Source organism: Lichenostomus cassidix, chromosome 4A (genome assembly GCF_008360975.1).
Source record: "Lichenostomus cassidix isolate B80296 chromosome 4A, HeHo_3.0, whole genome shotgun sequence".
NCBI classification, from domain to species: domain Eukaryota; kingdom Metazoa; phylum Chordata; class Aves; order Passeriformes; family Meliphagidae; genus Lichenostomus; species Lichenostomus cassidix.
In genome coordinates this window covers 8,284,489-8,298,298 of record NC_139485.1, presented here as the reverse complement: position 1 = coordinate 8,298,298, position 13,810 = coordinate 8,284,489, and the positions used below count along the sequence as shown (strand labels likewise).

Sequence of the window (13,810 nt, the reverse complement as noted above, 5' to 3'; positions counted from 1 at the left end):
ACCTTTTCTAGACAAATGAAAGCCATTTGTTGCAGCCACAAATGGACTTGTTCCAGTGTCACTCTCTGAGGAAGAGACATCATGTTTACTGGATCTCTGAACAGCAAAAAAATCGTATCAGTGTATATATACTGGCAACTGGATAAAATACATTTTATTTGAGCAGAGACACCAGGGCAGGCAGCCTGGGGAGCCCCTGTCAGTAGGCAGAGACTCTATGAAGCTCCAAGGAATAACAAAACAAAGTGCAGAGGCTGTGCCTGTACTACCTTGTATGATGCAGACAACTGGAGAGGAAGTCTTGGCTTCGGTTTGGGCAACATTTTCTGCTCTGAGGTTTCCAGAGTAGGTGTACTGGATCTGTGGGAGAAGAGAAATGCCTGGGCAGGGAGGTCATGGTAATGATTTGCCTGGCTGTGTGCTCAGGCAGTCTTCAACATCACCTCAGCTCTGCTCAGACACAGAACTTGCTCAGTAAAAACAATGCGTGTCAACTACCAGGTTTATTCAGACTTGTCCCTTCTGGGAAGTGCCAGAAGAGCCCAAAGGCCATGCAGAAGAGAGATGCATTTCTATGCTATGGCCCAGGAAGGAACAGGCCACACCTTGCTTAAGACTGAATGAGAAAAACAAAGCAAGCTTTTCAAGATTTAACCAACCCCCCCCCAAAAAAAACCCCACTGGGTGTTGTGCCAGCAAAGCAGGAGCACCTCGGGCTTGTTGCCTCTGTATCCTTCATTAAACAACACCCACTGATCAGCTGCAATATGTTTCCAAGAGCTGTCAAGGCCCATATTTAATATTTAACTGGAGCAACTGCTACCTGTGAAGAATGATTCCTCATTCTCCTGGCAAAAAAGGCAAATGAGATGGGAACAATAGTACATGAATATGTGAATATTTTAATTGCTTCTCCATAGTTCATGGATATTGAGTGAGGTCACTGACTTGCTCATTGGAGTGCTTTTAGGGGATGTTTCTGCTCAGTCAGCACAATGTGAAATCCTACCAAGCCTTGATGGAGAATGCTGAGCGTGGGATGCAGAGGTTGGTACCAGCAGGAAATGAGCAGTTTCCTCAAACAGTTCATTTTGTTAGTGTTGCTCCATAGCAAAAATTAAACAAATAAAGCCATAATTACTTTGAAAAACTAACCAGCATATCCTGACATTAGAGACAGCTTCCATTTTACTGATCCCTTATCAAATCATGCCGGAAAAGACCTTTGTGGGATAAGCACATTAGCACTTGATTATTAGGGGTGGATTGATATTCTGACAATTCCTGGAAGAAGGACTTAAAAATATCCTATAGAACATATTACTTATACAGTCTCAGAAACTCATTTAAAGGCTAGGGTTTAATGGGTAGCATTCAATTTTCATTACAAGGGAGAGCAGCAGCCAGAGCATCACACGTGCAGCAGCATTACCTTCCCTCTCCTGCATCAGCAACGTGCTCAGGGAAGGCAGGACTTGGGGCACCTTTGCTTTCCAGACCCACCTGGATGTGCTCATTGGCCTCATCTGTAATATAACAGAAACAACTGAGAAATGACATTTCATTAAACTTGTAAAGGTTGGTGTGTTTTGTTCAAGGAAAGAAAAAGCTTTCCCCAAAGAAAATGAGTCCCACCAACACAATCCCTGGGGGTTTAAGAGGGGAGGGCTGTCAGGGGTTCTGCCTGCTCTCCCCATGGATGGGAAGCCCTGGGGGAGCAAAGGCACTTCCAGACCCCACAGGTCCAAGAGGCCAAAGCTGCCCAACGCCCAACTCGTGCCAGGAGCTGTCACATCGCTGGAAACCTCCACAGGACGCTGCCGTGACTGTCAATAAAGTTAATCCGTTCCAGGATTTAAATTCAGCCATTTCCTGTTTTGACTCAAGTCATCCGATCTTGGCAAACAAAGGAGGAGGCCAATAGAGTTAATGAGGAGATCCCTGTTATTTTTACTGGCACAAGGCTCAGCTATAGCTTCTAAGCTCCCAAAGACCCCAAAGAAAAAACAATTGAGGACAGTAACCTTTACAGCAGACTGCCAGGGTATAATATTGCATTAGGTATTTTGTTAGCAAATGGGTTTTCTCGCTACTGCAAAACCAAAAGGATTAAACTCTCAAACAGTGAATAAAAACTAAGCTTTGTATGGTCAACAAGATATGCATATATTTATTTACATGCAGCTAGGTCTATTTTAAAGAGAAGATCTACCTGTTACAAGAACTGCCGAAGCATTTTAAGATATCCTTCATTAAACACTACAGTAGAAAAAGAAGCTCAGAGGATTCAGAAGTAATATAAAATAGAATAGCCTTGCTTGTTATCTGGTTGGAAAACCACAAGCCCCCAGAGCAGGACAGTCCTATGGTCAGACAAGACTCAACACTGCCTGTGTGGTGCCATCCAGCATCGGTACAATCAGCCTGCAAGTCACAGGAATATCCAAAGATTCATTCCCCCTTGCCTGTGCATCCCTATAGAGAAAAATGCTGCATTCCCAATCTTGCTGCCCACCCAGCGCCTGGCCCTGAGGTGCAGGGATGCAGCAGCCGCTGCTCAGAGCTGTCTGCATTAGGACTGCATGTCTGGCACACACAGGAGGGGACAGCCAGGTGGCTCCATGGTGTCCTCAACAGTGAGAAATTGGGGAGTTGCTCCTGCTGACAAACAAGAGCCTGGCTGTGTAGGAACAACCAGTTTTAGGGAGCATGTTCCTGAGACAGGGTCTGTTCTGCCCATGCAAACGTTGATGCACACAAAGCATCACTGAACGTTGTTTTAGGAGAGAGAACCTGAGGCATGGCTGGTGGCACGTGCAGGCCATGGCACATGCAGGACCACTGAGGAGATTTATTGATACAGCGAGCCACATCCTCCTCTTCTGCCTCAGACTTGGGGGAGGGAGATGCCAGCAGGTAGCTGTGCTGGAAGTAAAGGAACCAAACACAGAGCTCCCACACTTTCCCTTTGTTGTCAGGGTTGAAAAGACCTTGACAGCCAAAGGCTGCATTCATTTCTCGCCTCGCTTCCCAAGGCACTGTGTCGTGCTTGCTCTTCACTGACACTTCCCCCTCAGACAGAGCTCTTCACTCCTGGCTGGCAGAGGCAGCAGGAAGTTTTCACTTCCACCCATCCGAATCCCTGCCCTGCAAAATGGCTCAGCCACTGACACAGCTTTGCCTGGCTCCTACCACCACACACAAATAAGCTATTTTAGAACATTGTAATCCATCAAGACAGGCAATATGCCTTTGCTAACTTTAGGATGAGACAACATAAGAAGTAAATTCCAACAGAAATTAGGAGTGGCCTGACCAGTTTAACTTGCCCATATGTACATTTTTATATGTGTGTATACAGCCACTCCTGCTCTAACACTTTTACTCATTTCCTATCCCTCCAAAACAAAGATTCTCAGTGTCTGGGAAAAGCACAACTAACTGTGCATCAGAGCTCACGTGCCATGGCAGGTGGATAAAATGGCCTCTCTCTTTAGCCCTCAAGTATTGCACATAAGCTCAAGGAGAAGTTATCATCAAATTCATCCATCTGTGCTGCTCTGCAGGCTGTAATTTAAATATAGGGTATCTATCTGTTTTATAGATTCGCATTACTGCCCATGACTGGTGTTTTCTACTACAATCAATACAAACAGTGAAAACCCTTAGGGATTCCCACAACCCTCCCTTTTGAAGGCTAAAACCCTCCTCCAGAAAAGATCACTGGGAATTTTCCTTTGCAAGCACAAATTTCCACCCCTCCTCAGCCCACCTACCTTGCAAAGGAAATGCCAGCAATTACCTCAGTGGGTTTTTCATGCAGGAATTTTCTCATTTCACTCCCTAACACAGACTTAAGACTTAAACCAGGAGTTATGAACATGTTACACAGATTTGACCAAATGAACACACACCCCTTCATCATCTTGAAAGCCAACAGAGGTGAATGACTGATCTTTCCAGGGGAAGAAAAAAAGGTGTCAATATGGGAAGTAAAGGTCCTTATCTCATCTAAGGTGAATATACTAGCTGCAGAATCTTGACACTCAACTAGTGATGTAAAATGGCAGTGGAAAAAGTAAGAGGAGGGAATAAAGTCACATGTTATACCTGAGCTTTATCCAAATAAGTCTGAGAACAAAAGTAGTGGAAAAAAGGGAAGGAAAAAAGTTGAAAAGGAATAAAGGCTAAATCTAAACATAAGTATTAGAGTAATTTAATAACATTTGGTTCCTCCTTCTTAAAACAACATTAGTCAAGTAATGCACATGCAATGATATATCTTGCATAATACTGCTATATTAGTAAGGAAATTATTTTATATAACAACCCAAGATTAGATGGCATCTCATATGTGCACATCAGCCCTAAAAGTTAAATCTAAACCAAACAGTACTTCAAATTCTGCTTTCCTGAAGTGGGCAGTGAGCTAAGGGGGCAAGGCAAAGGGCAGACAATCCTATTCACTGCAGGCTGGTAGCTGAGCTGCAGGGGACAGATCATTGGCCTGGCCTGGCCTGGGCCCTGGCAGAGAGGCTGTTGAAGCTCTGCCCCTTCATGTCAAGAGGGTGCAAGCACAAATGCACATCCTCAAAAAACAGAGCATGCTCTGCAGAAAAGCCAGGCGTCCGACTCTGCCAAGATGGAAAAAGTTTTATATGTTTTAGCATTTTGGAGGTATGATAAAATAGTAAATTTAATGACATAATTAATCCATAATACCAAGGATAAAAGCAACTTCATATGAAATTGGCCCAGTTCTGCATGAGAGACTCCAATGAATCTATGCTAAGTTATGAGAGCTGTCAGGGGTAGGAAAGGAGCAAAAAGAAAATGAGGCTCTCAGTGAAGGCCCTAGTCAGCATTTAGCTTTCAGAATGTGTCTAGGTAACATGGAGCAAGGAGGGGTACCCTAAACCCAGGCAATCCATACTACAGAAACATCCTGGCCAAGGAGGCCCACCAAACAAAGGAGTGATCTGTACTGCTGCTCCCCTCCCCGCAGGAATGGGAAGCTGGGCCCAGGAAAGATGACTGAACTGCTGGAGATGACATTTGGGTGCTGGACAGATGCCCCTTTGTCAGGGACAGTAGCCTTTATTGCAAAAGAACAGAGCCCAGCTCTGGGGCCCTTGTGTTAGAGACAGTGGCAGATTTAGCCTGTCAGGACCAAGGCTTCCCCAGGGCAGCAGCAGCCAGCAACTCCCCAGCCATGGCTGAGGGTCTGGGACTGCCCACCCTGATGAAACATCCACAAGGATATGTGACACTGGGCTGTGGGAGTGGCTGGCCTGTGCTCATGTGAACCATCCCCACTTCTGTTTTGCACAGATGTTCAGCACAAAGTTCCAGCTCCAGGCTGGTTACATTTGGACTCTAAACACTGTCCTGCTTGTATCACACAGGGCTGATCTCTTGCCCTGAGCTGCTATGCAAGCATAGCTGAGAATCCTCTTATCACAGCACAGGGACTGGTTCTCAACAGACTCTTAGTAGGGGGAGACTCCCATCCTGGACCAAGTTTTTCTGGTCCATGAATTTTTCTTAAGATGTATACTGACTTACTTACTTTCAAGTTTGCCCTTTTTCCTTCTAATTGATGCCCGAAGTAGATCTGGCCCCTCCAAGCCTTCCTGAAACCGTTTTGCCTTCACTTCTGAAAACCATTCACCCGTCACAAACTTCTTCTTCTTTTCATCCTTGATGGAGCCTTGTATCCGCCTAAAAGTCAATAAGAGCATTACACACCAGAACTATCTCCAAAGTTTCAACGTCCCCTGAGCTACCCATGTCCATGGGTTCACCTGTCTGACACTACGAAGGATCCAGAGACTATTCTCTGCAATCACAAGAGCCAAACCAGCATTAAAACAGCAGCTAATTTATTCTTTATCTGAAATGGAAACAGCACCTTGTAAACACAGGCTTTTACCTCTTCCAAATTTCACAAATCCAAATCAGTCACCTGGCAAGAAGATTCGTCCACTTGCTTGGCTGCCCTGAGGGTTTAGGAAGGGGTGGGGCTGTTTGTCTGTCTTGCACTTCTCCATTTTATTTGTCTATGAATCTCCTTATGAGCAGGAAAGCCTTTTGGATCAAAATTGCTGCAAACCACGGAAATAAATAATGATATTTAGGGAAACAACCTGTCCCTGCAGCGTTCTCCTTGGACACTGCTCCTCTCTCTGCTCCTCCTGCCATGCCCATTTTGGCACTCACATGGTTAGCTCTCCTTCCTGAGCATGGCTTTTCCTACTGTAACTGGCTCAGGCACACCCAGGGCTGGTTTTTGGCACCTAAACCTGTCAGTATTCTGTTTGCCAGACTATACTCAAACCCTTCTCCAGTCATTTTGTTTTTACACCATGGCTTGCTGAATTAGCTCCCTTTCAGCTGGCACTGCCTCCCACAGCTCACCACAATTCAGGGCTCCTGCAAAAGCTGGGAGGCCAGAGGAAGCTCCCACCTCAGCCCTCTTCTCAACAGGAAGATGGACCAAATTCCCAGATAACCCTGGAGCCTTGAAGGCTCTCATTTGGCTGCCTAAGGGCCAGGAGAAAGCAGGTGTGGGACAACTGGGCTCAAGCCTCTGCAGGAAGTGCTGGGGGCTCAGCAGGAGCTCCCATCTAGACCAGGGCTGCACCTCCCTCCATGAGGGTCTCAAGGTGCTGGGCCAGAGGAAATGGATATTTTAATCTTATTGACACCAAATCAAGGAAATGTCATTGACTTCACTTGGCCCAGCAGGCAGGTTATGCTGGAATCAAACATGTCTTACTGCAGGTAGCCAAACTGACAGCAAGGGGCTCTGGGCAGAGCCCAACTCATTTCACTCCCAAATCAAAGCCTCCTGTGTAACAGCTTCCAAAGAGAAGTGAAACAAAACCAAAATAATCCAAACACTCTTTTTACCAAACCTCTACTTAAGAGGAAAATTTTACCCCATTTCAGAAACAAACAAACAAACAAATAACAAAAAAACAAACCTTTGTGAAATTGTTTCAATTCAGAGGAGGGTAAAAGCTGGCAGACACATATGCTCCAAGTCCAAGCATCATGCTTCTAGTTGTTTCCCCAGCCCTCACCTCCAAGCAGAGGCCAGGGCACACATGCTCCCACAAGCCTGTGGCAAAGCTTCCTGCTCCCCCTTCAAGCCTTGAGCATCCCTCCTACACGGGGCTTACTCTTTTTTTGGCTTAACAGCAAGTCGAAGACTCACATTCTTAGTTGGGGTAAACTGGCACAGTGCCATCCACACTCACTGAGCTACTAATTTCTTGCCATGGAGAATTCAGTGCCAGCTCCCTGAGCCTGGTGCATACTGTCAGCCCACATGGTCTAATGGCTGGCATTTAAAAAGTGACAGCAGCAACAAGCAAGCCTGATCAACCAGACCTGAGCGCCAGCATGGCCAGTGGCAAAGGAGCTGAACTGTGTGAGGATCCCCAGCTCTGGAAGGCTTTCTGCAAACCTTTTGCAGACCATGTAGCTTTTAATCACCCATCTTTGCATGATGGATGGTGCACACACCCCCACATCAAAAAGCAGTGGGGGGACATAAAGCAGAGAAGGGGATGTAAAATCTCATTTCAAAAAACACTATGGTCTCTCTGTGCTACCGAGTGAGTAAAACAAGGTAGCAGCTACTCTCCTGCTCAGACCTCTGGCACCAAGAAATCAGCATCTTCCTCCCCAGAACAGGAAAGGGGTCATTGCCCGTGGCGTCTCTGAAGGCTGATGATTAACCCAAAAGGAGAGGACAGCAGCAACAGCAGGATGGCTGAGAAAGCAGCAGGTACAGTGAAAAGATCTATCAGGATCTGAGCAAAAGGGACAGCACTGCTGCAACCTGCACCTCTCGGCGCACACACACACACACACACACTCCTCTCTCAAAGAAGTGAAAAAATCTCCCCAAGGGAAGCTCACATCCTGCTGCTATCACACGCTCTCTCACCTGATCCGATCCCCATCCTTCTTCTTCAGCTCTGCATCTCTCTGCAGAACCTTCATCAACTTCTCATACTCCTCCTCGGTCAGGAAGCTCAAGTCCAACATCTTCCCTACAATCTTCTTCAGTTCTTCAGCTGGCTGGAGCAAAGACAGAGCAGGCGCTGATCCAGCCCAGGCTGTCGCAGTGCCATGGGCAGCCCCTCGCAGCCGCCCCGGTGCTGAGCAAGACGCGGCTGGGGAGAAAGGATTCACCACAGCATGACTTGGGTGCAACTCACGTTAGCACCTGGACTTGCACTTCCAGGCTCTCGGCTGGCACGACTCTCTGCACTGCATGCCTTCCCCTGCCAGCAAAATTAGGCTCCTTTGCTTCTCTCCAGGCACAGTTGCAGCGATCTGGATGCCAACGTCAATCTCAGAGGGAAGCACGGGAAGGAGCAGGCTCCCGCCGCCCGCCGGAGCTGCCTCAACAGGCACGAAAGCTCTTCTCAGCAACAGCAACCCCAGCACCTCTGGCATGCGCTCTCCTCGACGGGGAAGTCTGCTCTGTGCAGTTCAAGCATCCCTGCAAAGAAATAGCACCGAGATGCCTTTTATGATAAGCGCGACATATGGTAACCGAATGTGTACATTGGGGGTTTTTGTTTGTTCTCCCGCACAAGTTCCAAAACAAGCTGCTCTACTTTCTTCCCTGTCCTAGAGCTCCTCACGTGGTATTAACCGAACCAAGACAATGTTTTATTTTAGCCCTTTCCTACTAACAGGTAAACAGTTGACTCAGCATGCTACAAGCAAAATATGCATATAAATTACCAAATTGCTTGCTTGGTTTTTACCTCCATTCTTCTTATCCTCACTTCTTTCTGCCCTAAATGAGACCAAGGATAAGCAGCCAACCTTCGTAAAGCAATCGGAGAATGACAGAACAGCAACCTGCAAGCGTTTCTGCTGCATGTTATGCTATGAAATACCAGGGGCTGCTCATTTTCTAATATGTGTGCCCTTTGCTTTATGCTGCACTGACATTTGCTATTCAAACACTACTGGCGCAGATCACTTTGTGTTTCAAAAGACAGCAAAAATGGCCAGAGGCTGCAGGGCATGGAGGAAAGGTGAATCAAGCATTGCCTTGCCACTTTATTCCTTTTTGTCTCTCCTGGCCAACTTGAGCGCAGCAAGGCACACCTTCAAGGGAGCAAAAGTTCTGCTCCTGTCCATGTAGGCAGTTTCTAGCTCACTCAACTGTTTCCAAACCTTTCAAGTGATTGTGTATTCCATGATACTTTGCTATTTCTCCCAAAGCCACAGCCTTGGGAGGCAGATCATTAAAAATCAATAAATCCCAGCTTTCATAGCAAACATGCTCTGAAGGTCATCAGACCCATTCCCTAACCTCAAGGCCTGGATCACCATTACTCTCTAATGTGTCACTTTGAGGACACTAATCTCTGCCCTTTCAGGCCACCTATTTCAGTGCTTTGCTGTAAGTAAGAAACTTCTTCCTATTGCCTATCCCAGATCTCCCTGATAGGTTTCAGCCTGTCCTAGCTACCACAGGAATCATCCTTTTGCAGCCATCCTCACCATGTTTTATGGATGATACATTCCCAAATGTCTGCCTTTTTTGTAATGGTGTAACAACATGTTTAAAGAAAGAATAGGCCTCTGACTGTGATGTTTACAAAGAAATACCACAGAACACTGCATGAAAAGGCTCATAAAAGGAATGGGTATTGTCATAAAAACTCTTTAATTTTTTGTAATAAAAATTGTTGCAGGAAAGGAAACAACATTTCCTATTTCTTTTAGGCAAGTATGGCTGTGCTTGTCACACTACAATTATAGCCTTTATCATCTCAGAAACTATCAATACCACTCTCAATAGATAAAACAGAAACAATAATAAACAGTCCTGATGAATCTCTACTGTTTAAACCTACATTTCATCCAGTCTGTCATGGCTCTTCCATGCATAGTTCTATCTACTCTCTCTGGCTCTCAGGCACAATCCTACTTCTACAAAGACATTCACAGAAATTTCTGGGACAGATTTTATTTTTAAAAAGGTATCTAGGGACATTTCACAGTATTTGCTTCTCGAGAATTTTTATTTATTTTTAACAAACCCCATGACATGTGGGCTGAAACTACTTCAGAAAATATTTTCTGTGAAGACTCATATTTATTCATCAGTGTGGCAGTCAATTAAAAATAAAGGCTACTTCTTTGTAAAGAGGCTTTTTTTTCCTCATGAAAATGTTTTATCTTACTGAAATAGCTACATTAGAAGGGAAAGGTTAACAGAAACCTAACAGCCAACTCCTTCTTTTGTTTTATATAGTTAAAAATCAAACCACTTGATGCGCCTGCTGTGGGAAAGCAAGCTGGTCCAGAAGAGTGCTCCACCGGAGGTGGAGGCTTTGCTGGAAGTGTCAGGAACTGCAAAGCTGTTGACCCAGACCTGCAGGAGTAAACAAGGCTGGGAAATGCTCTCCATCTGCAGCATGGCCACGAGGCTGTCCCTGCTGCCACTGAGCCTGGCAGCCTCTGCTGGGTGCCCTGTGTGTGTCTTGGGCACTGCAGAGGCTCACATGAGAACCCCATATGAACCACTCAGGTGCAGAGCATTAGGAAAGTGTGTTAATTGTTTACCTGGGCCTGCCAGAGCAATAGATTCAGGTTAAGGATCACCTGACAAGTACAGTACATTATCAGGCAGGTACAGTGCTCTGTGCCCAACCAGTGCCTGCTGCCCCGATTGCTCAATCCCCGAGGCAGCAACACTCCTGCTGCAGCACCACACAGCTTGGATTTGCTGTTAGACTGCACATAACACTCTCCCCTCTCAAAGCCTTGATAATGGACACTTTGGACACCACAGGGGTGATGTTGCACAAACACCTAAACCAACAGATCCAGAAGAAAGCCAGGACCCCGTGGATCTCGCACAGTTGGGAACATTTTCTGTGTGTCCTGCCCAGCTCTGGCCTTGCCACCTCTGTAGACAGAAACACTACAGCCTTACACGTTTGTAGGGCAATGATGGCAGTAATTGCACAGTGCTGGGGCAGATTTTACCCCAGACTGGGACCTCTTCAGTGCAAGCACTTTTTTAGCTTACTGATGTAAACTGGTTTTGGACAAACCATGACAAGCACATTGACAGTTGCACTCTCCTTCCCTCCTGCCAGTGGGAAACACCTGATTCTCTGAGCAAAATGGAGAGTCATAAAAAAAGTGAATTGTTTGTGTCTGGATTAGCAGCTTCTGCCCAGAGCCTGTGGCACAACTCAGGCTTCTCTCAGGTTCTCCACCACCACAACATCCCAATGCAGAGGGAGCAGCCCTGCTGAGTCCTGCCACTGTCACAACAAAGCAGATGGGTAAAATGGATTATCATACAGGAAAGACTATAAATCTGAGCAGAGGAGCACACTAGATGTCCAAAGGATCTTCTCTCCTCTAACTGCTTTCCTGGGGAAGAGAACAGTACAAAGATCAACTCACATGCCCAGCCGTGTTGACAAACGCTGGGTGTGGAGGGGGTGTGAAGACAAGCAGCAGCAGGACCCATCACGTGGCATCACTGGCTGCATCTCCTACTGTGATAGCTTTTGATTTCTTGTGGCTCAGTTCATTCTGAGCACAGCCCTGGGTGGTTTCTCTCACATCACACTTTCCAATAATGTCCAGCATGATGGAGAATCTCTGCTGTTTTATTAAAATCTCTTCCCTCCCTCTCCGTTTGGGCAGCTTTAGTGAAGGACATCCATTGATCAAGAATGGCCCTGAGATGGCACAGAGGAATTGCAGGAATTTATCAGAGCAAGCAGGTCTCTAGCCCAGCCCCTCGAGAGCAGCCAGTAGAAGATATTTTAGAACAACAATACAATGCTAAGCCAAAAAAAAGAGCAAATTCCCCTATTCAGTGCACGTGGGGAATGCATAACTGAGGAAATGCTCACTGACCACATCAGAAGTGGGTGAATTCTGCTTATTTGCACTCAGCCTCAGAAATACCTCAGCTTCCAAAGAACACCCAAAACCCAGGACATTAAAGAAGGTTCAGTTAAGGATGCATAAGGATTTTTTTCCTCCCCTTTACATTTCTACCCTATGCAATGTAACCACCACATGAATAATTATCTCCACTGAACTCCACTCATCTCCTTCTAGCAAGGAACTGCACGAGTGGAATTTGCATTACACACAATTTACTTCCTTTTAGCTTTTTTTAATTAAATGAACCATCCTACAGTTACCACCGAGGGTAAACAAAAGACTGAGTTTCTCAGTCTTAATCATTATTTCCTAGAGCCAACATCACCAAAATTAAAAAATAAACCAAAACCATCAGAGGAGAAGTGTGACTCAGACTCCTTAAGGTCGACACGTCCTTTTATTGGTAATAAACTGATAATCCAATGCTATAGTCTAAATATTTGAGACCTCTGTTTATTTCATAGGTGGGAACTATTTGCAGAGCTTGCAGGATGTAGTTCATTGTAATTCTGCAGATTGCCAGAACACAAATAAACAAGCACAGCCACCTGGGACACCGAGAAATCCCCTAATATGCCAGTGAACAAGGATGGCTGGATCTCCAGAGAGGATGCCAGTACTTCAGAGACTTTGCTCTGTGACCCTGCCAGAGCTGCTCTGCCTCTGTTCATTCCCAGCCCAGGCATTCCCCACCCAGGAGCTTTGGTGGAGGTGAGAGGGAAGTGCTCCCACACCTCCACTAAATGCACCCTGCTTTGGGGTGTGGGCAGGGGCTTGTGCAGAGGTTTGCTCTGAATCTGAACTTAGGTCCTCAAGAAAACAACTTGTAGAAGAATTTGGATTTCCCTATTTATTAATTTGTAACGAGCCTTCACCCCCACAGCTTAGCTGTGAGCCAGTTTAGGGTTTCTCAAGGACATCACTGCTTCTGCTGCACTGACATTTCCATCAGACAAACATCCTGGTGTCCAGGCTTCCCTCTCAGCCAAGGGAGAACAGCTACACTGTATTAGCTTTGAAGAACTCAGCTGTCCTGCTAGCAGGGTTTCTAGAGGCCATATGTTATGATGGGTACTCCTGAAAGCATCTCCTCAGATGTTATACTTGAAAAGGCAACAAAAAATAAATATATGGTATCTAAAACTGAGCAATTAACAGCTTAAAGCTAGAACACTGCAAGTATTTCGATTAATCACCTCTCTGTCCCCATTTGTCACCCACCCATCTTCAGAACCAGATATATGCAATATGAAAAATGGGAGATGGAAGACAAGTTTTGGCTGAGTTCAAACAAAGAAACTGCAGGAATGGAAAAAGAAGAAAAAAGCAACCACCCATGAGAACTTCTGGCTTTTATTTTTGACCCAGAAAAATATTTGCTGACCTCAACTGTGCTTCCTTCCAAACATAATTTCTCCATGTTTGCCTGCAGTGGTGACATGTCTTAAATTGCTTTCCTGACCCTGCTTGTTATGCCCCAGTAATTGTGAGCTTGCAACACCTACCCTGCTCAGGAGCCCTCAGGATCAGAAAGCATTTTATTTTAAAAGAACACAATGCTAAAACCACCTTGTTTTGTAATGAGGTGGGGAAGTTAAAAATATGCGGGGCCCAATTCCTTTGTACTCCTGTGCCTGCTGAGCTCAATGGCATGAGGCAGAGCGTGGTGATAAATCCCAAGGGAAACAGTGCTGTTTGTTTAGGAAACTCTGCATACTGAGGGATCCTTCCTTCTGGTCACTGATTATTTTTAAGCCTCAGCCACGCCTGGATGATTCTGAAATACCTTCATTCCAGTTTTGAGTTAACTGTAAAACAGCAGGGTGCATCTCATAATTGTTTGAGGTATTTGGAA

At 45.7% G+C, this 13,810-nt stretch overlaps 1 protein-coding gene across 1 annotated transcript in view; it reads right to left on the bottom strand.

Moving 5' to 3' along the window:
* The window catches only part of LOC146437421 (synaptotagmin-like protein 2), a 30,801-nt gene that overhangs the window by 13,475 nt on the left and 3,516 nt on the right, over window positions 1-13,810 (bottom strand). The window contains exons 2-6 of the mRNA XM_085060403.1: window positions 7,958-8,518; window positions 5,570-5,721; window positions 1,433-1,526; window positions 270-360; window positions 3-96 (exon numbers count right to left, since the gene is read on the bottom strand). Coding sequence (XP_084916529.1) covers window positions 3-96; window positions 270-360; window positions 1,433-1,526; window positions 5,570-5,721; window positions 7,958-8,058 — 532 coding nt within the window. The 5' untranslated portion in view covers window positions 8,059-8,518. The remainder of the gene's footprint in view (window positions 1-2; window positions 97-269; window positions 361-1,432; window positions 1,527-5,569; window positions 5,722-7,957; window positions 8,519-13,810) is intronic.